At 41.8% G+C, this 23,330-nt stretch overlaps 1 protein-coding gene across 4 annotated transcripts in view; it reads left to right on the forward strand.

Moving 5' to 3' along the window:
- The first annotated feature begins 4,186 nt into the window (after window positions 1-4,186).
- pcdh17 (protocadherin 17) overlaps window positions 4,187-23,330 on the forward strand; it is an 87,184-nt gene continuing 68,040 nt past the window's right edge. For 2 of the 4 annotated variants that reach the window (XM_072465886.1, XM_072465887.1), the window contains exon 1: window positions 4,187-6,983. In XM_072465886.1, the coding sequence (XP_072321987.1) occupies window positions 4,488-6,983 (2,496 nt within the window). In that variant the 5' untranslated portion in view covers window positions 4,187-4,487. The remainder of the gene's footprint in view (window positions 6,984-23,330) is intronic. The other 2 variants (XM_072465888.1, XM_072465889.1) reach the window with 1 other exon arrangement.

Below are 23,330 nucleotides of genomic sequence, written 5' to 3' on the forward strand. Positions count from 1 at the left end.
AATAATATCACATATAAGTCACTCCGGAGTGTAAGTATATGAGTATAAATATAAGTATAAGTCGCACCCCGGCCAAAACTATGAAAAAAGGTGCGACTTATAGTCCAGAAAATACAGTAATGTTCTTTAAGATCCAAATAATTCTCTTAAAAAGCACTTTTTGAATGGCATTAGTCCATTGGTTTGACCACTACCACTTAAAGCGACATTTACATTTGCAGAAAGACAAAATTGGGAATACAAAGAGACTCAACCCAGAACTGACCTGAACTCGACCTGAACTGGGCTCAAAACAATGCTTAGTTAGTAGTTCTGTGTTTAGTCCAGTTTCTGTCCTGGTTCAATGTCTGCTTTGCTCTTTCTTACGACGTAAACACACCTTTAAGAGCGGTATTAGTCTAACCCAGTGACGTTCATAAACCGCATCAGTTTTGAGGCTCCGCACACCGGTGACATCCAGCGATATGGCATTTACCTTCATCAGTTATCAGCATCTAGACGTTAGTTCATCAAAGCTCCTGTTTAATAATGAGCCTGCGCTGCCTCTGCTGTCGCCGGCCGCTGTCAGGAGGAAAGGTCAGGGGAAAAGTCCGGAGTTGGAGACCCGTGTTTATCCAGGACAAAGCTGACATGTTGAAATCGCAGCACAAAACCAAGGGCATTCTGAAACATTGTGACGTGGGGACGGCACGTGTACTACTCATTGTAATGTGATCTTTCTCTTTGAGTCGTGAAGTGAATCCTAGCGGCTTGTATACACAGGAAGACTAACTTTGATCTGGAGTTTGAATATTCATATATTCAGCCTCCGGGGATGGAGGGAGGTGAATGACATGTTGTCTATACATCTCATTCCACGCATACTAATATGACTGTATTTACTGTTATGTATGCAACACAATCACAACCTGATCCCTCCCTTTGAGATTTAAGGGCAACAGCCGCGTATTGGGGCTAAAGTTGTTAATTTGAAAGTTCAATTTAGGTCAATTAATACTGTTCTCGGATCCAAAGTACATTAACGCGAGTCACTTTTTCATTATATTGTACTTCCATACAGGGTTACGATTATTGTGTGAAAAATCATCACGATTATTCACGATTATTGAGACTGTGACCAAACAGATTACCGTAAGTATGTCATTTTCCTTCATTCTCGTGGTCTAACACATACTATTCCTCAAGTTTGTGACCCGCTTTACAAAATCTAACTCTCTGAAAAACAGTTAAATGTGACAATAACGGCCAGATATAAAGAAAACATGTCTATTTTTGCGCTACATATTGAACAAAAATACTTAAATCTTTTTGGTCCCAATTATTGTTTTTTGGTTCTTACGATTATTTTGTGACCTGAATAATCACGATTATCGATGAAGCTAATAATCTTGATAACCCTAATGCTATATTTTTATTCCTGCTTCAGTAATACATTTACTGTTGCTTGAGTAAAAGTTTGGGTTGACTCTGAGTAAGTCTACAAGTGACAAAAGATTTATGTTGACAATGTGAAATGATTTGAACATTTGTGTTTCTGTCACCGCTGCGTCAGGTACCATTTTGTTTTCCCGATGTTTGTGTTTGTCCTTCGCAAATACACGGTTTTGTTCATAATGAAATTGTCCATCACAATTCATGAACTTGAAATCATAAATCAGATGTTACGTCATGACGGTTACTTGTACAACTACTGTTACTTGAGTAGTTTCACCAAATACTTATTCACTCTGTCTTGAACCACCAAGCACTTCTGCTTGAGTATTTTTATTTGAATATAACTGTACTTTTACTTGAGTACAATGTATGGCGACGTGTGACCTATATGTGAGAAGAGCTAATGCATTTTTCAGGAGATACGGCTTTACAGTTTTGTATTTAGATGTTGTTTATCTCGTCTTTTACATCTTTGCTCGTGTTTGGTCTGATTATAAACATTTGAAACGTTTAAAAAGTATTTGTAACCACAAGTTTTGCTCTTTGTTGAGTCGATTCTCTTTCCCTTTTTCTGTTGTTTTTGTTTTGTCCATGTTCACTGTCATTGATACTAAAGTATAAAGGCTTTGTGCATGTTGAAGTTTGATAAAAAGGAATGACAAGCCTCAGAAACTATTGCACCGAAACTCCCTTTATTGCACGGCTGACATAAAATGAATCTAAAATAGCACTGAGAGTTGTTTCCTTGCTTTTGAATGATGTCAAATTCATTATTAAAATACTAGCAGATACTAAAACTAGTATTGTATCACCTAATAGTATTGTAACTAAAAATAATACTTAAACAAGACCACGTTGGATCGTCCTGTGTTCATAAAAAGCTTATTTGTAATATACTTTTTCCTCACAGTACATTTAATTTCCCACGAATTATCATAAGCTATTATTCAAAACATATATTTGTTGGTATTTGAACAATTCCATCTATACGTAAAGCTCATAATAAACACAGCAATGATTAGATTAGACATTCTCTGCACGATCTGCTCTTATTACACGGTTATTAACGGAACAGGAGCTCGCGCGTAAATCACACTTTCCCCGCGTCCTTTTAAGTACACGTGAAGCCGCGCGTGCCTCTTTCCTAAACCTTGTCCAACGCACGATTTCCTTTATTGTAAACAATGAGGACGCGCATGAGATTTGAAAAAATACAGATGCGCTGCCGGTGAACCGCGGGCCACCAATCATCTGTAGTCTGTCCCCGGAGCGCCGCGCGAGCCCCGCCCCCTCCTCCCTCCTCTTCACGCCCATTGGCTGCCGGAGGAGCAGCGACAATGTTTAATGCACCATGCGGTGTCCGGAGTTCAGTCAGTGAGAGGAAGCGCTCCGTGTGCTCAGGGCCACTTTACGTGTTGGAAATACCCAATAACCAACCGCGCGTCTTTATCCTCCTCGCTTTCCCCACTTTCCAGACGGACTCGTGGCTGGACGCGGGCTCGTTGAGACTCACATTTCCAGCTCCTTTTCCCCTCGTCTCTCTGCGCGTGGACTTTGGAAAAGAAAAGGACATCGGACAAGGACAAAAAAATGCCACTATTCCGTATGGTGTCAGTCGCGGCTGTTACGCACGCGTAAAGCAGCGCGGTGACCGTTACCCGCCTCATACTTTGGATTAAACCTGACTGGATTTTCACGCGTTTTTCTTCCCCCCCCCCGCGCGCGCGCCACACTTTCTCCTCTGTGAACAGCGGTGAGTCACTGCGGGCTCCAGACGAGCCGCTGCATCCTAATCAGACCGCGGGGAGGACTTGGGCTCATTGACAGTACAGTCAGACTTTTCTGGAGCACTTTTTTCCCCATCCGCGCGGCGCTGCACCGTCGCCAGTCTGCGCGCGTGGGGGGCTTGTAGGGGGGGGGGGGGGGGGGGCGCCTCGTTGCGTGCCCCGTTCACCCGCGGAGAGTCATACGGGTGGTACCTCTACACAAAGTGCTCACAGAAGATGAAACTCTGCTGACTGACTGTTCGCACTGTTCTCTTTTTCCCCCACCCCGCGCCTGGATTTGATTTGGTAAGTTGCTTTTATTTTACCGTTAGATTTTCCATTTGTGTCATTTCACAATCTCTCTCTCCACAAAAAAACCACGTACGGATGCAACAGATTTCTCCCAACCGCTGCTGCTGCTGCTGAACATCACCGTGAGAGACAGAAAAATTCAGAAAATGATCTGCCCTTTTCTGAGGCTCATTTTTAAAAATCCGGATTAGGCGGATATTTTTATGCATGTAAAGAAGCTCATTTTATACACCGTTATTCTAGCATCCGGCACAATAGGCCACCTTCACTTCTTGTTTTGTTATAGCGTATTATTATTAAAGTTCCCCCCCACCCTCGTTCCAGTTGCGGTCAGCAGCATCATGCCTGACCGGACCGTTATCCCGCTCCGGTCAGGTCATTTGTGGCACGTTTGAGAGAGCGATAAAGAAAGAAATCGAATGAAATAAGACATCCTCTGTTTATCATAATGCACGTTGTTTCCACATGCATCAGGCAGCGTGCGGTGTCTTCCCAAGGTTAACTAATTGACAAGCCCCCCCCCATAATTGTGGAGATGAATTACGCATGAGCCGTGTTTCATTTGAGCTCAGCGGTAGATCTGGTTTCTCGCTGGCAGAATGGCTAATATAGCAGTTTTCATATTTGGGCAAGTAAATGGCATACATGCATTAACTAAATACATCCTCTCCCCCCTGTGCTCTTCCCCTGTAGGTGGTGTAAAGTGAACGTTGACGATGACTATTCTGTGTGGAGCCAGGATTGCGATTATTGCTCAGATGAATCGGAGCGCCCAGCTGAATATAAATTAGGTGTTCAGCGCCACAGATTGCTGGAGGAGAGAAACGCGGCAAAGACAATTCACAAAGACAAATGCCAAGGATAATGAACAGAACTATTTATATAAACCTGAATTACGGAAAATCTGAAGGAGACATCAACTGGTCAAAAGACGAATAAACAAAAGGGGACTGTGAGAGCTTTTACAGCGTGGGGATGTATCTTTCTATTTTCTTTTTCCTTCTCCTGTGGGCTCAAGCCCTGACTTTAAAAAACTTGAATTACTCGGTCCCAGAAGAGCAAGGGCCGGGAACAGTGATCGGGAACATTGCCAAAGATGCCAGGCTGGGACTGGAGCAGACGGGGCAGGGAGGACAGGGGAAGAAAGCCAACTTCAGGGTGCTGGAGAACTCGGCACCTCATCTCATCGACGTGGATCCTCAGAGTGGACTGCTCTACACAAAGCAGCGGATCGACAGAGAGACTTTGTGCAAGAGGAATCCCAAGTGCCAGCTGTCCATGGAGGTGTTTGCAAATGACAAAGAGATATGCATGATCAAAATAGACATTCAGGACATCAACGACAACTCTCCAACTTTTCCCTCGGATCAGATTGATATTGACATTTCTGAAAACGCTGTGCCGGGTACTCGTTTTCCTCTGACAAGCGCACACGACCCAGATGCAGGGGAGAACGGTCTGAAAACCTATCAAATAACACGTGATGACTATAATCTCTTCTCCTTGGAGGTAAAATCCCGCGGGGACGGCACTAAATTTCCTGAATTAGTGATCCAAAGGCCACTAGACCGAGAGGAGCGGAACCATCACACTCTCATTTTGTCGGCTACTGATGGCGGGGAGTATCCCAGATCGGGCACCATGCAAATAAATGTAAAAGTGATTGACTCCAATGACAACAGCCCTACGTTTGACCAGGCCTCCTATGTGGTAGAAATTCCTGAAAATTCACCCCCGGGCAAAGTGCTGATTGATTTAAACGCCACTGACCCTGACGAGGGAAACAATGGACAAGTGGTGTATTCTTTTAGTGGCTATGCCCCAGAGAGGATCCGGGAGCTGTTCTCCATAGATTCCAGGACAGGAGTCATAAAGATACAGGGTGAAATTGATTACGAAGAGAGCCCCGTGATTGAGATTGACATCCAGGCAAAAGACCTCGGTCCCAATCCAATCCCAGGTCATTGTAAAGTCAGCGTGAAAGTGCTTGACAGGAATGACAACTGGCCGTCTATAGGCTTTGTGTCCGTGCGGCAGGGGGCCATCAGCGAAGCGGCTCCTCCGGGGACGGTCATTGCACTGGTAAGAGTTACGGACAAAGACTCGGGCAGGAACGGCCAACTCCAGTGCAGAGTGCTTGGCAACGTCCCCTTTAAACTTGAAGAAAACTACGATAACTTCTTCACGGTGGTGACGGACAGACCGTTGGATAGAGAGATGCAGGATGAGTTTAATGTGACAATTGTTGCCAAGGACAATGGACTCCCTCCTTTGAACTCAACCAAGTCTTTTACAGTAAAGATCTTAGATGAAAATGACAACGTTCCTCGCTTCACCAAGTCTGTTTATCTCCTGCAAATCCCGGAGAACAACATACCCGGAGAGTACCTTGGTTCAGTTCTGGCGCATGACCCGGATTTAGGGCAAAATGGGACAGTTTACTACAGCATAATAAACTCTAATGTGAGCGGTGGAGATGTTAACACTTATGTCAACGTGAACGCTGCTAATGGAGCTATATACGCTGTAAGATCCTTCAACTACGAGCAGATTAAGTACTTTGACTTTAAGGTTCTGGCAAAAGATGCAGGCTCCCCGCATCTTGAAAGCAATGCAACCGTCCGCATCAGTGTTTTGGATGTGAATGACAACATACCGGTTATAGTTCTGCCTCTGCTTTTGAATGACACGGCCGAGATCCACGTTCCTCGCAATGTTGGCGTCGGCTACATTGTCACAACAGTCAGAGCGGTGGATAATGATTACGGGGAGAGCGGGAGACTCACGTATGAGATTTCGGATGGTAATGAGGAAAATCTTTTTGAGATCGACCCAGTGACGGGGGAGGTGCGGACAGCCCACCCATTCTGGGAGGACGTGAGTCCAAATGTAGAGCTCATCATCCGCGTGTCGGACCATGGCAGGCCAACGCTCACAGCTGCAGCGCGGCTAATCATCAAAGCCTCCAATGGACCCCTCTCTGGCGGGGCCCCACATGTTACGGACAGACAGAATTGGGACATGTCTTTGCCTCTAATTGTGACTCTAAGCATCATATCTATAATGCTTTTAGCCGCCATGGTGACCATAGCGATCAAATGTAAGCGAGAAAATAAGGAAATTCGAACTTATAATTGTCGAATAGCAGAGTACTCGCACCCGCAGCTGGGGAAGGGCAAGAAGAAGAAGATAAACAAGAACGACATCATGCTGGTGCAGAGCGAGGTGGAGGAGCGCGATGCCATGAATGTGATGAATGTGGTAAGCAGTCCTTCCTTGGCCACCTCTCCCATGTACTTTGACTACCAGACACGCCTGCCACTCAGCTCACCAAGGTCAGAGGTCATGTACCTCAAACCCACTGCCAATAACCTCAGCGTGCCCCAAGGCCACGTGGGATGCCACACCAGCTTCACAAGCCCTGTCACCAGCACTACAGACACACCTACTAACCGCATGTCTATCATTCAGGTAAGAGAAATGGCACTCTTTTTGCACTCTTCACTGTGTTCCCCATCACAATCTGCACCAGAAAAGCCTATTTCCTCTATCTGCTGCTAGTTCTGTGAAAAAAATGAAGAGAGGCAGAGAGTATACAAGGGCCCAGAAGCACACATAGAGGAGATGGGCGATGGGAGGGGGGCATTAGAAGGATTAAACAGTCATTCTGGTACGCACTGACAGCCACACACAACAGTTGTGCAAGAAATATGTCACCGCAGCCTTTTGTAATCACTTCTCCTGTCAAAATTTCATTAGTCAGTCACTCATTGGAGATTTTTTGATAATCTTTTTGATTTTGTAAGCTGGGTGTTGTGACCTCGAAAAAATTCAAACGCTCCATCTCACACTGACAACAATTGTGCTCTAAACAGGCTGCTCTTCTAATTCTATTACAGCTCTTATTTATACGAGCGTAAGAAATAGTCCTTAGTGACAGATGCTTTTATTGTTGTTTATCATTGTCATAATATGACAAGAGCTATTGGACTGGTGTCATTATCATATTATGATAATGACACCAGTCCAATAGCTCTTTTAGTCATTAAGATATTCATTGTTAAACGACTACACTGTAAAATTACATTACAAATCAATGTATTACCTCATATCAGTGTTTTCTTTTGAAGGTTTTTTGTATTTTTTCAGTACCTGTTATGCCCATATACTAGTCATATGTATCAAATGTCAGTGTTATGATTATTGTGAAAAGAGAAGGATCACAATTTTACTTCTAGTACAATTTTATTCACGATTATTGAAATCTTAAATTCCCTTTTGATCACGTTGTCTAATCGATCACCATTCCAGTTCTATAAACATTTTTGAATGAATATATATTAATGGGACATAAACAGACAACATTATTTCACAATTATATTCTGATATTGTGATGATGATCTAAGTCATATCCCTACAACTTTGCGTTCAAGCTAATTGGTTAGAGGTGATTATTTATAGATATGCTGACGCTTTCTTATGGATAAACACAACAAATTGCATTCCTTACACCATCCATCCATTTTCTACCGCTTGGTCCCTTTTGGGGTTGCGGGTGACTGGAGCCTATCAGGGTGACTTCGGGCCTTAGGCGAGGTACACCCTGGACAGTGGCCAACTTGTCGCAGGGTCAACACAGAGACATGGACATTACAGACAGTTCACTCTCACATTCATTCACTAGGGCCAATTTTAGAGTCACCAATTTTACCTAACACATGCATGTCTTTGGACGGTGGGAGGAAGCCGGAGAACCCGGAGAGAACCCACGGTAACACGGGGAGAACATGCAGACTCCACCCAGAGAGATCATGTGATGTTGGTCCATGATCTCCTTCTTGGGAGGCAAGAGCGCTATCCGCCTTTGCCACCGTGCACCCCAGCATTCCTTACACCATATATTAAATTTCACACTGCACCGAGCATGGCTTTTGTTGGCAACCACACATTATTCCTGCCTGCTTCTCTTCCTGCTGTTAATGCTATCATATGTTGCACTCTTTGGCTGTAACTTTAGCATGCCTTGTCCTAAATCAACCCTCCTTAATAGTGCCTTTAATCCTGGGAGATTAGCAAGATTGCTTTATTTTCGTGGCTACTTTGGACGTCTTTATTGGCCGTACTTTGGAGCGTAAGCCAGCTAACGTGATAACTTCTGTGTCTTTGGCCCTAAGCTCATTAAAAGTCTGTTGTGTCAGACGAGAATTAAGGCTCACTTTAAGACGAGTGCGATGCAGTGCCACAGATGTAGACATTTACACCGACTTGATCCGTAGTTACGTTATTGCTCTTGATCTAGAGTGGTCCGTCTATAAAAAAGCAAGCTACGTTTTATTCGACTTTATCCAAGCAGGGGCTAAGATTTATGTCTGTGGTACTATAGCATCTTGTGCAAGCCAAGTCCAATTTAGTCCTGGTTTTGTCATTGTAAAATGTTTGGCTAGACCTGGTTCAGGTCTGGCTCAGTCTATCCTGGATGTTCTAGGTTACATTGAATGGTAGAAATACATTTGGTTTAGTTTTTATACATATTTACATGGTTTAGTCTTGATTATTCCTATTAATATTTCTGTTTTGTTGCATTTGTGTCTAGTTTTAGCTCTGAGTTAGTTTTTATTTTGTAGAGCCGTTGATCTTTAGTTGTTAGTTGATCAGTTGGTTTATAGTGTCTGCGATTACAAGGATTTGGGTGTAATTTGGGGGTTTATTCTGTCTTTTTTTGTATGAGATTACTATTTTATTAGTGCCAATTTTATTTGTTTGCAACCCGTGAGCTTGTGGTCTTTTTTTAGTTGACTAATCAACGCAGAGGGTATGTAAGAATCATTTCAGCCCTAGTATTTGCCCTGATAAAGACATTTAAATCAATATTCTGATGTGTAATTGTTTAAATAACTTGTGTATATTATTTGAACATAGAATTGTTTTTGGTTGGATTCCTATAAGTGTTCCACTGTTAATGAGGCTCTGTCCAGTCATTTCCGGCCCCTGCATTTCCACCACAGGGTTGCGTGACGATGACCATGATGAAATCTGACGTGTTCCCACCAGGGGAGCCAGTCCTCTGTCTGTTGTTCCCACTTATAGTCTCAGCCTCTGCCTTTGTGACGACCCAGCTGCAGAGGGCAAAGGTCAACATTCAGACCGTTGGGTTTCTTCATCACAGGGACAGACTAATTGCTGCTCTGCCATGCAATATGTTTCTATGCTAACCAGGAACTGTCTTCTTATGAACTGAGGGAAATCAATCAACTCAAATAATTATACTAGTATTTATTGACATAATGCTGTTAGAATAGAAATCTCAAGAATGGAAGACCAAATATACTTACTAAATAAAAAGTACTAGGGGTGGACTAAAACTAATATCTCAATATTTTTTCGCATTAATAACTCGATAACAATGTTCAAACTATATGATAACAATGAATGTGTGTTCTAAAATGCTTTGATTCAGGTTCATGAAACATTCAATAGCCGATAAAATTAACCACAAGCCCTTTAGTGTAATCTCCCTAGCCTTGCTTGGGAGATTAAATTATAGATTTTTCTTTTTAATTGATTTATTTATCATTTCGTACAATGTTGTACATTTCCAGAACAAGATATATTATCTTTTTCCTCCTACATATTTCCCACCTCTTGTTCCCCTTTTAAAGATTGTGGTGTGGCTGAAAACACTGTAGCTAACCGAAGCTATTGTAACAGCACCTTGGACAGCGGCCGTGCTATCAGTTATCTTAGGTTTAAGTTTCATAGCGATGATGAATAAGACGTAATGCAGTCGCGTGCTAATTGTGTCCACTTCCGTTTCAGTCTCCCCAAACAGACACACTCCTCGTGTCTTGTTTACATGCCAGTCCCCGGATGCACGAGGCTACTGGGTGCTCTATTGTATTATTCAACACGAACCTGTGTAGAGGGAGCTGGCCCGAGGCATTAAGTTTCTTCTGAAGCTGTAGAGAAGCGTATCACTTTTCCTCCCGTTTCTTTGATTGTGCCGGCTGTCTTTCCTTTGGCCTGGACAGTAAGTAACTTGAGTCCAAAGTGAGTGGCTATGGGAAAAATGTCAGGAAACAAAGACAGAATTCCCCTCCCATCGATCCCAAGGCCTCTCAGCCCATCTGTCACCGCAGTTGCCAGAAGAGAAGGTTAAATAGGAAAAATAAATACAGCCAGGATAAAGCTGAGGGAGGGTATAGCCTGTCTATATACGGTCTCACAAGGGCATGTAAAGCCTGCCTTCTGACAGTGGCAGCTCCACAAATAGTCTACAGCAATGGTGAGGTGATGGCAGCGCATCAATTGACATCAGATCTTTTCAAAGTTCTGTAAAAGAAGTGTGTAGCTTTTGAAAAAATCTAACTGCTTAAGAAACAAGATTCAAATTTGTTGAGTGTATGTAAAAGACTGAAACAAACATTATGGCATATTTGCATCTTACTGCACTTTACTGAATAACTTCAGTCAAATATACAGTGTAGCATAATGAGAAGGAAACCAGTCAGTACCCAGACTTGGACCAAGATTTTCTTTTCAATTTTGGGATCCCACCATTACACTAATCCACATATTAAATTTCAAGTTAGACATGATTAAAGTAATAATTTGTTCTTTTAATTAGTGAAGTTGGTATCTGTGGTTTATCTCTCATTAGCATCAATGCCAAAACAGCGCGACTGCCTGACACATTATTCTATAAGACTATTCAAACTCATTTCAGGTTTCAGAATTATTTAAAAGACTGAACCATTGCCATAATTTAAATTTTCTGCTCAGTATTAGCTTCTCACAAGTGCTGGCCACAGGTTTATTTTTGTTATTGCACTGGTTTTGACAATACACTGGTATAATCCTCGGTGTAAACTTGGCGTAGACCTCCCACTTAAAGTCGCAATGGACTCGTGTTAGCACTTCAACAAAAGAAACTTAAGTTGAGCCTCTCCGCAGTGAAGTCAGGCCACTGTACTACTCCAGAAATGTTTTTAGTTGTGCTGTCCTCGCTTTCACCTACTCCGAGCCAGTAGCAGGCTGCAAACTTCAGCGAAGCTCCACACTGCTGCTGCCCCTAATGATGTTTAATAGTGGAATACACTGGCAGGAGCGCCTCGCCGGGGCAGAGAGAGGAGAGGAGGATGTATAAACACAGCAAGAGAGAGAAGAGAGGGAGAAGGAGAGAGAGAGAAAGAGAGAGAGAAAGAGAGAGCTTGGTAAAGGGAGAGAGAGAGAGGTTGACATAGGGATAAATAGAGAAGGATAAAGAGGGTGATGAGAAAGAGGGAGAAGAAGAGATGGAAAGGGAAAGAGAGAGGGAGATGAGAGGGATAAATAGAGAGGGCGGATATAAAGAGAGAGACCAGAGGGAGAAAGAGAGGGATACATTTAGGGGGAAAGAGAAAGAAGAGGGAGAGAGAGAGACAGACGGACAGACGAGAGGGAAAAACAGAGTGGGAGAAAGAGAAAGAATTGGAATAAAGAGAAAGAGGGAGGAAGAGATAGATGAGAGTGAGGGAGAGAGACTAAAGGGACAACGGGGGAGAAAGACCAGAGGAAAGAAGAGAAAGGGAGAAGGAGCAAGACAAGAGGGGAAAACCAGAGAAGGAGAAAAAGAGAGACAATTGGGATAAAGCAAAAGAGAGAAGAGGGAGAAGTGATAGCGCAGAAGGAAAACAAGAGAGAGAGAAATGAGAGGGAAAACGAGAAAGGGGGGGACAAAAGAACGTGAGCAAACTAGATAGAGGATGTGTGAGAGAGAGGGACAGGTAGAAGGAGTTAGAGCGAGAAAGAGACAGAGGCTGTGTGTGAGAGGGAGAGAGAGGGAGGAAGGGGTGGAATAAAGCGGCGGAGGAAGTGTAATAATGTGTAGGTCTGGTGGCCTTATCATTGTCAGCACAGCGCAGCCAGATGCCCAGTGGAGGACTGCGTTTCATTTGTTCACTGGGAATTCTCAGGATAAGAAGAAGGATGATGCATAATGATACCTAATTCTGCTTAAGGCGTTGAAGGGAATTACTTAGCGAGGAATCAAGGTTAAAACCAATCTGCTCGAGAATTCCTCCGAGCAGCGAGACAGGATTTCAGTAATTCTCTTGCCCACACTGTCGACAATGCTTTTTATTGTTTTGTTCCACATTGTGCCGTTTCCCGAGCAGCTGCACCAAACCTGCTGCACAAGTTGGTCTTTGAAGCTGCCCTCATTGTAATCAGGCTTCCACTTTAGTGCATTTACTTCAAAACAGTTTGTGTTTGTTGCTGTTATTGTTTGGAATGCATTCGTTATTTTTTTTTCATAAGTCTGGAAATAGGAAATTGCATAAAAGTGTGAGGCGAAATGCACACTTTTGCCTAGGAGTGGCAAAGGGAAGCAGATGGCTATAAAAGCAACCTGTAGGTGGCGCCTTTCTGCCTTTTCTGGTGTGGCTGTGGCGGGAGTGTCGCGTAGACAAGGGGAACTACTTGGTGCTGCCTTGACACGACGCTTCAATGTGTAAATAAAGAACTACAGTATATGTATTAGGGCTGCACGAGACTGGAATTTTTAAGTAAGTTAAGTGCTGCAATATCACTATTAATGCTATATCTTCATACACTTTTTGACACATGATTTCTGTCATTAAGACCACAATTACATGCCTTAACTTATTGGTCAAACTGTGCCAGGATAAAAAAATTAAAGACAAAAATCTAAACTTAATCAAGTCTTTTAAACATTTTCATTTTTGATTATTGTGTTAGTGCTATAATACTCAATACTATCAATACTTTTATGATGTATTGTGCAGTAGATAATTATGCGCCAGTTTCTCAAATGTAATGAGGCTCAAAAGAAGTCAACAAAATGTAACAACAGACTGTAATAAAGACTATTATGTTCTATTATAATTAAGACAGAGACATTTTTCTTGCCAACATTTAAAATTTCAAGTGGCCATAAAACCTTAAGTACATTTAAGGACGGGTATTACCTTGTTGGCAGTGAATATTTCACTGCGCTTAAACTACAGACGACTGAAGTATCTAATGATTTGGTTTGTTTAGGTGTAAAGTAAAAGCATGCCAACAATGCAGCTCTAGCAGATGTTTAGAATAGATTCTTCCAGGAATGGCAGTACTCTGCATAATTCAGGCCGCTTGTGTGTATACGCGTCTGGGTGTGGAGTCATTGAGTATTCCACTGGTGTGATTTAAGCCTTTAGCTGGCAGCCTCCGTGACAGAGCCCCTCTCTTTATGAGCGTGACAGTCTTGCATTTGTCCGAACCTTGAAGCACCCTTCCTCCAACTGGCACACGAACACGCACACGCAAACACTGAGGCTGGAGCTGGGACCAGTTTCTTTCTCATTTTTGTTTTTTTTAAGAATTCTGACACAAAAAGTCCTCCCAAAGCTCCTTCCACATTGTATTTAAATTGCTCCCACAGATCACTGGCCACACACGCAATGAATACTCTTTCTCTCTCATCTTTCCTTCATCTTTAGATAACAGCCTTTTTTCTGGAACCGGTTGTGGTATTTGGGATGTAGTTGGCCTAAAGATAATCTTGGTTTACCAAAGAGATACTTTGTGCATCGATAAGTTGACTAAAAGGAGGCAAGGCAAGTTAATTTGGAGAGCACAATTCGTACGCAAGGTAATTCAAAGTGCTTCAAAGGAGGAGGCGCCGGCAAAAGCTCTCAAAATGATTAGGATATAGTGTAAAAAATACCACGTACACAGAGAAGTGCTTGTAAACATCTTCATAAGTGAAAAGACTGATAAACTGTCTCAGCACTCCAGCTTACTCACACCATGCTTTCTTCTTTCTGCTGTTGTGCTTGTAAATTCTTATTATACATATACAGAAATTTGACTAAACTCGATTTGATTAATAAATATGTGGTAGGCTAAGACTGCAGCGACCAATTAATTGACTAGTGCAGCCCTAAATAGTAAAGCCAAATGTTTGTTAAGATACACATACACTCAGCATACACGTGTTGCTGTACTGAACTACTGTTTTAGAACAAATAGAGAAAATCAATAAAAGGCTTTTCAAAATGATTCAGTTTAGGGACATTCTTTGGACTAGAATTCAAAGTCATTCATTTTTTTTAAGTATTATAAACCAGGATTTTTTAGTGTACCACTGAACCACTGAATTCTGCTCTTACTAAATACACAGAAATATTTTTTTAAACTGAAAAAGGTTTTGCAAAAGTACACAAAAGTATACAAAACAATGATATCTCCTTTCCCATTGTAGTGTCTTGCCATAAGTGAATTATGATAAACCTTGCTCAACAAAATTAAACAAAATTAGCTCAAATTGCATTTTATTTCCCCTGTTGGAAAGTTAAATTTGTGGACTCTTTTATCCCCATCATGAGTATTGGCCCATGTTTTATTTGACTTATGGGTTCAACTCGTGGGTTAGCCTTTGGGGCATGTTTTCATTTATTTTCAAACAAACCGGCTGTTTCTGTACATAACACCACTCTGAATTATTAATATCCACTTTTATTTCCCTTCTTTTCCCCAAGTTCCCATGATAAAGACACGATTGAGATGACACTTAGTTCTTGCTCCCGGGTAAAGCGCACTCAATTAACATATCTTTATCTAAGCAAGACGAAGACTTCTTGACATTCAGCGCTCATTTATTGGTTGCCGTTGGAGATAAATACTTTTACGCAAATAGAAACGCATGTCTGGAAGCGAGTGCAAGCAGAACAACCCCGCACAACGCAAAACGGCAGCTATATTTTCCTCCCTCTTTCATTAATAAGTCATAGGGTTTAACAAATCAGAACGTGGAAGATGTCATGATAAACATCTGAGATCTAGCTACATATTTATGAACACGAAGAGGACAAGGACATTAGAAGGAAATACAAGAATCAATGTTAACTAATGCATCCTTTGGGGTTTGTATATCTCGAAATGGAAACTATATTAAATGTACAAGAATATACATGAAGGGTATTTTTATATCCTTCTACTTTTAAGCTTTTAATTTGGTTCTTTACCAAATGTTGATGTACTCATTACACATATTAAATAGTTAAACAATTAATAGTTGATATTATGAGAGCACAGAACACTTTTCTGAGATTGCAGGCAGCAAATGAAAATGTTTTGTTCATTGCTCCTCAAAAACCAGAGTAACCCAGATAAATAATAGAATATGAATGTAGCCCCCTGACTGTGTGTATCACTAAACACATTTAGCCTGGCCACAAACACATGCGCATATGTACATTGTCCATTCATGCACTGATTTGATTAGGCCAACTGCCTTCTCAAACTGGTAATATTCTGTGGGCTGGAATTTCAATTTATTAGTCAGTGCTCAGCAGCAGACAGGATATGAGAACACAAGTTGACCTTTGTGACTGTCCGATTGGCCGGAAACATTACGGCAATTTGCCGGGTTCAGTTGGAGACAGAGTATTGTCGATGACATTGGTTTGATAACAAGGCTTTGTTTGTCTCTGTTGTCTTCTGTTTGGAGAATTGGAGACTCCTCTGGCAAGATCCAAGACACTGTTCCCAGAGTCGAACTTAAATTTGAATCATGTTACAGTGCGCTGTGCTGTTGTGAAGATTGGGTTACTTTAAAAGGAATAAGAGTCATTGTAAGTGTTTACAGATTCGACCTGACATTTGTGTCTGATTTCAGGTTGACAGAGTTGTTTCCCGGGCCCTCTGAGACTAGGCAGTGTTTCATCTGTCATGTTCACATATAGGTGTGCCTGGCTCACATGTACCTTCTCTACCTCCAGCTGTGTTCTGAAGCACCAGCCACATTGGTTCCTTTAAATTTGAACGAGCTCTCCTGTCGGGCCGACTGCCCCCTACGGCCCCTTAGCGCCCTCCTGGGGTCCTCAGACTTAACACTTTACTCGGCGGGGGATTGTCGATGGTATAGACTGCTGACCTCTCTGTAATGTACCCTATGATGCACAGAGCCAACGCGCCATATTTCTTTGAACTGCAGCAGCTGGGTCTCCTTGCTGTAAATCAAACATGTTCAAAGTCAAACAAAGTGGAACTGGCTCTGTTGTGCTCTGGCTTCTGTCCAACTCCAGCGCCTTTATTCCAGCCACATCTTCTCCTGTGCCCCTAGTCTTGTGTTACAGAAACAACGCATCTCAAAGAATGACTTATGCCCAACACTTTCCACCTTCTCTCTCATTAAAACAGAGCAATGATTTACTCCGCTCTGCTGCTGTACTTGTCCTTGCCTTGTACATTTCAGCACTTCTTCTGCCTCATCTGTAATGTGATTAATTGATCTCAGGGACAAACAGCCATTTACTCTAATTTCACCAAACTACATGTCACAACACGCTGCCTCCCTCCTGTTCACTGTGCAGCGCGGGCCACAGTTGCTCAACACGGAAACTACAATTTGCATTGCAATTCGAGCGTGATTATTCCGCAAAGTTGTGTAATCTGCCTCTTGTCGGTTTTCACGCGTTTGCATATAATATTTGTGTGTTTGAGAGGATTGAACACTCGATAAGGACAGTGAGGCACATCGCGCTGTCTTCTCTGGTTGCTGCTTGTATCTATAGCACAGTTTGAAATCTGATTCTAGCGTCTGCATTGCTCAGTGGGTCTGCTGGGGATTGACAACCTCTGTTTTGCAGCGGCTGGGCAATGTTTGTGGCAACAGAGACGCGAACGAGGCGGCAGCACTCACTCAAATGTTATTGCCAAAACAAAAAGATCTACTAAGTGTCATCAAACCTTTCTCGGTATCTTCTCGCCAGGGGGGCAAAGGAGAGGGACAATAATGACTAATGACATTGGAAACGGTATAGCCAGCCAGTGTCGCCCTAATTGATGCACTCAGATGGCACCACGCTGGGGTTATGCATTTGGTTGAAGTCCTTTTGCGGCATCTTAAGGAGTCGGATCAATGACGGCTTTCTCTGTTTTCATATCGACGTGCCCTCTCTTCGCGGTGTGTTTCATTATCTCTCCCTCTGAGCATCACTTAAAGAAACAAAGAACATAAGGAATAAAAGCGCGCCCGGCCGTTCTCTAAGATCTCTCGCTAGCACTTTGTTTCCCTACCTCGCTGTCGTCACCCATAAGCTTTGCAATTCCTCATGTTTCTGACAACCCCAAGCCAAATTCATAATGATGAGATTATCTTATCAACAGTAGCGGGTGTATATATCTGCCGTATTGATCCGGCGTCGTCTTAATAAATAAAATAGCACAATGGACGCTCTCGGTTCAATGCTAATTCCGAACACATCTAGCTATTTATGCCACTCGCTCTCACTCAATGCTGCAGAGATGATGGATGATTTCCTTCTGGGATGGGGTTTGGCGTACTCCTCTCACCCCTCCTCCATCCGGCTTCTACCAATCTCATTTCTGGGCACGTCTTGTTGGAGGTCATGATGACATGCTCAGTCGATGTAGTCCCGGGCGGAGTGAGGAGAGACTCGGGAGGATCAACCAATCCCACTTTGTGCAGCAGCAAGAGCGCAGGTTAAGATTACTTTATCCACAGTCGCAAACCCTATCATAAAGTAACACTGTCCAGCCAATTGAATGTATCCACGAAGCATTCAGAGCCATGTCTTATGCAGTACCTGAAATAGCAATATCAAGGTTTATTTATGAAGCACACATACTACTTTAAAAACCCAAGGTGCGGTACAGCAAAGTGCAATAATACATATATACAAGCAATTAAAATACACATGAAGTTAATATAAATAATGATTCAGCTCAGTTCGTGTTTAAAAGGCCAGAGAAAAAAGGTAGGTTTTTAACAGGAATTTAAACTGCTCTAGTGTCACAGCTGCTATGACATGCAGGGGCTGTTCCAGAGCCTGGGCCCCGCCACAGAGAACGCTCGGGCCCCTCTGCTTTTCAGCTTTGACCTGGGCACATCCAGGAGGAGCCGAGAGGAGGACTTTATGTTACGGGCAGGAACATAGTGGAACAATAATTCCCGCAAATAACAGGGAGCCAGACCATTTAAAGACTTAAATACCATGAGCAACATTTTAAATTGGATTCTCTGGATAACAGTGCAGTGATCAGCCGGTGAGCAACCTGTGAGCAGCCGGACCGCCGCATTTTGCACTGATTGCAAGCGTTTAGTAGTCTAGGCATGATGTAATGAATGAGTGAATCACTATCAATATGGTTTTATTTTAGCCAGTAGCCTCAGCTGAAAAAAGCTGCTTTTGACCACTGCACTGACTTGTTTGTCCAGCTTAAGAGATGAATACATCAGCAAGATTTCTCACAAGTGGGAGGTTTAAAGAAGACAGAGGACCAAGAACACTATCCACCCCTCCTAATACATCCTAATCACCAAAAACAACTATTTCAGTGTTCTTCTCATTTAAGTGTAGAAGATTAAGAGACATGCAGTCTTCAATGTGTCTGAGGCAGTGAATCAGGGCTTCAAATGATGAGGTATTTGACTGAATGTAAATTTGCTCGTCATCAGTTTTTACTGATGAGTGATCCTAATGTCAACAAATAAATGCAGAACAGAATTGGACCTAGGATGGACCCCTGAGGTACGCCACCAAATAAACGCGCTGCTCTTTGGGTCCGTCCCCAGCAATGTTAAATGGGAGGAGCTGTGACAAATGAGGCATCAGGAATATGCTAAATCAATAAGCAAATCGCTGCTTGTTAGGAAGCAGATGGTTCACCGTGGCAGCACCAGAAGGACAAGCCAAAAGACATTATTTACACTTCCTTTGTCAATATTAAGTTAGTGCTGTAGGAATGTGGGAGAGACATTTTAGGTCTCAAGGGGAAAATTCCACCACATTTCAAGATATTTATTTGAGTGTAATGTCCAAAACATTGTCTGTCTGCGTGGTAAAAAGGATCTCAAGATTATTCATTTAATAGATAATCGTGATTATTCAGGTCAATTCACAATCTCAAGAGCTTAAAACTTATAATCAGTCAGTACTGTAATTTCATGTACATTTCTACTCCAAAATGTGTACTGCTTTTTACGTGGGTGTTAATGTCCCAATGACTTTACTTTTGCAGAAACTTTAATTTTCTATACTGTAGTAATGGTAGTGTATTAGAATGAAAGACGATTAAGGACTTCACTATTATGTCAGTAATCGTTATATATTCTGTTGTTTCTTCACACAATCGTAAAACTATGTTAAAATCATAATCTTTGCCGTCATTTACATAATAACATGGTATTGCCGCTTACGTCGGATGCCCTTTTTCATGGAATGTGTTTGATGATTCATTTTTTGAACACAAAGCAGTTCAAATACATTGCCAATTGTTAATTTCACAATATAGGTTTTGCATTCTTGTCTTTCGTACACCGTCCTCTCCGTCCTTGTGAGAGTGAGAGGAAACTGTTTTATTTTTTGGCTGTTCCGTACATATTGGTCCACTAATGTTACTGGGCTCTTGGGGAACAGTAAAAAGGTAAAAAGCGGCTCTTGGAGAGAGCCGAATGGGCTGAGCGTTTGAGTGGGAGTTTATGGGAGCGAGGAGAAGGTCAGCAGGTTTAGTGCTGCAGATTACGTGTGATTGTTTCTACTGCGCGGTCGCTCTGATTAATGCTAAAGCTGGCCTGACAGAGTCTTAATGCACGGTAGACGCACTTAAAAGAGACGGAAAGGAGCAGACGACCAGCACTTTGACAAGGGGCATTACGTTAAAGCCTTCCATGTCAATCTTTTCTTTCTTTTTTTATATACACATGGTGAACACAGTGCCTGGAAGTGAAAGCCAGTTTTGTTAATAGGACTTAAACCATGCAAGAAGTTACAATGCAATGTTTAGAATCAATTCACCCAGCTCTAAAAGAAGTGATTTCACATGGATGACAGACAATAGATAAGTGTATTTTATTACTTTAACATGCCAAAACATCTATTACTAATATTTGGTGGGATAAATGGGTTCTATTCCTGTTACAAAAAAAAAAAAAGCATATTGTTGTGTCTTTTGACTGGTCATTTTTACCTAAGTAAGTAAGACCTAAAAATAGAATAGAATAGCATAATTTTGTCGAATTACTGAAAGAGTAATCAACGCTATAAGTGTTTGATGGTTTTAACGTCCTCTTTATAGCTGACATTTTGAGGACTTTGTCACCGTTCAAAAGACTTAACATTTTGTTCTAAATTGTTAATTGTTATGAAAAAGTGCTAATTTGTCATCACTCTGATAGCCACCAAAAAGACCAATGATGTGGTCCTCGAAAACATGAGTTGAAAATGCGCACAAGTCTGAACTCAGGTCAAACGCTGCTGCCCGACTTCCACACTTGACATGACCTGCTTTGTCAGTTTATCTTAGACATTATAGGACTTTGACTAAACATTACTGCTTGTAGGAGTTACTAATATCATATGAGCAACAGATTTGCTCAAGAAAGACCCAAAATTAGTGTTTGAATAAATACGGACGTAATGTACAATAGCATTAAAAATGGTATGATGTTTTCAAAAACAAATAATGGTTTGCTTTTGAGATTGTACTGGTTAGCTCTATTAAAGTCTGTCAGAGAGCGGGCTTAGAGGTCCCGATTCTGCGAGATAAAAGCACATGAACAAGTCTGAAACCGAACATGACATCTCGAACACCCCACCACCTGAAGACCACATGAATGCAGCATATTTATTATTATAGTATTATTATTAGCTCTTTATTATCGTATCATTATCAATCAAGGTCATTTTCCAGGCTTGTATTCAGTAGTATGTCTTTGATCTTATGGAAGCCCCTCCCCTTCTCTCTCTCGCTCTCTCTCAGCCCCCACTGACCCACCTCATGTGCAGTAGTGCGGTCACCTTGAGGAAAGCAGACATCTGCTGTGCACAGGGAGACCCAGGTGGCTACAGGCTCAACATGTGCGTCCCTGTGTCCATTGATATTCTGTGCGTTGTGTTGTTTGGATCTGGCCTTGGTGCTGGGCTTTGGGGAAATAGCTCCAAAATCCTTTCATCCATGCCATGGCTCTTGTTGCCATTAATTCAAACGGAATAATTTTGTTCTTTGAATGCTTGTTGTCTTGTTAGTGCGGCAAGCAAGGCCACATTTTTTGCTATTTATTTTAACATGTCATATTTGACACACAGAAGATAAAGGGTAATGATTTCTCTTGTGGAGAACATTAGCAGATTCAGAACAGGTCGGATCTGATTTATGTAAAAGATTGCAAATATTTTGAGTCATTCAAAGCTTTCTATACACACTGATTGATTCCTCTATTTTATTACAGTTTTAAATATCGAGACTTCTATGGATGAATCAAATCATGAAGGCTTCTCCTGTGGTTGATCTTTCACGTCAAGAGTCGCTACAGCAAATACTGTGTATACTGGGTATTACTGGCTTGTTAGCTCATATACTGTGTAGAGCTGGGTTTCGATTCAAATTTCAAGAATTGATTCGATTCCGATTTCTCAGATCCCATCCGATTCGCTCCGATTTCCGATTCGATCCGGGGGTTAATGTTATTAAAAATGAAAAATGTATTTGAACCGTTTCCTTCACTTCATGACTGTGTAGAGAAGCAACATATTAAAACTAGTATTATATCAATATTAAACAGCAAATCTTACAAGTATTGGTAGTAACTGATGGCTGGAAAACTGATGAAAAGGTTAAGGGGCAATCTACCTTCAAGAAAGATCTTTCTTGAAGGTAGATTGAAGTTCACTGAGGGAAATGTAGAAAAGAATTAAAAATAAATAAATCGATATTTGGACGTACGAATTGATAATCGGTCATTAATATGCAAATCGATTAAAAATCGGAAAATAGATTATTTCAACCCAGCTCTAATACTGTGTATACTGGCTTGTTAGCTCATATACTGTGTATACTGGCTTGCTAGTCGCGTATTCCAGCTTTAAATACTATACAGACATGTGACCAAGTGGCCGGATTGCTGTCGCCAGCCTTTAAACTCATGTGTAACGTAATGTTGTTGACAGTTCATAAAACCTCTATTTAGCTGTATTGCCGTATAGCTGTGGATGTACTTTTTTGGGCTGAGCTGGCTCTGTAATAATGAGCCAAATACAAGGTCAGTGCTGACTCAGATCAGGGCTGTGCTGTTGTAACTATTGGTAATCAAGTGCCTAATGATCAGCAGTACATCACCATCACACACTGCGCACTGTCTTCCCTCTCTCTTTAGGTCTTAAATTGCCCCAAACCTTCACAACACTTTCTTTCATCCACTTTTAAATGACTTCCAGCAGAAACAGCAGCTGGCTACATGTTTGGACACATACATCTCTGAGAAAAAACAAAGCTACAAATCCAGAAGTGATGGCTGACTGCTGTGCTGGGGGATTTTAGTGTGTTGAAATAAAAACTGAAAAGCCAGTAGCGACATTTATCATTTACCCCTGGGGCTAAAGTGCCACACATGTGCAGCGTTGCTAGTGCTCACAGTCTAGTGCTGCCATTTGATTTTCTTTATGTCTGGGATGATTTTTATTCTTTTAATTCAAAGCTCCAAATGTAGTTTTGTCTTAACAGTTATTGCTGAACAGCGGGATGTTTAATGCTAGTTTTGTATTGACTTTATGGTTGTTAAAGTAATAAGACATGGCGAATGTTGTCAAATGTGATAGAAGTCAGTTGGTGATGCCTGTGGGGTTTTGTAGATCTGTTTTTTTTTAATTTATTTGATTGTATAGTTACTTTCAATGTGCACGTAGTCAATGCTAACTTTTAAAATAGACTGTTTAACACACGCATATTTCAATTTAATCCTCCAAAGTCTGCACTTTGATACAAAAAACATGCTTTTATGCCACTTAATTAGCTGTAAACCTGTCAAGAACACAC

Source organism: Eucyclogobius newberryi, unplaced genomic scaffold, assembly GCF_026437365.1.
Source record: "Eucyclogobius newberryi isolate DKJ021-1_F unplaced genomic scaffold, fEucNew1.0.hap1 SCAF_5, whole genome shotgun sequence".
Taxonomy (NCBI): Eukaryota; Metazoa; Chordata; class Actinopteri; order Gobiiformes; family Gobiidae; genus Eucyclogobius; species Eucyclogobius newberryi.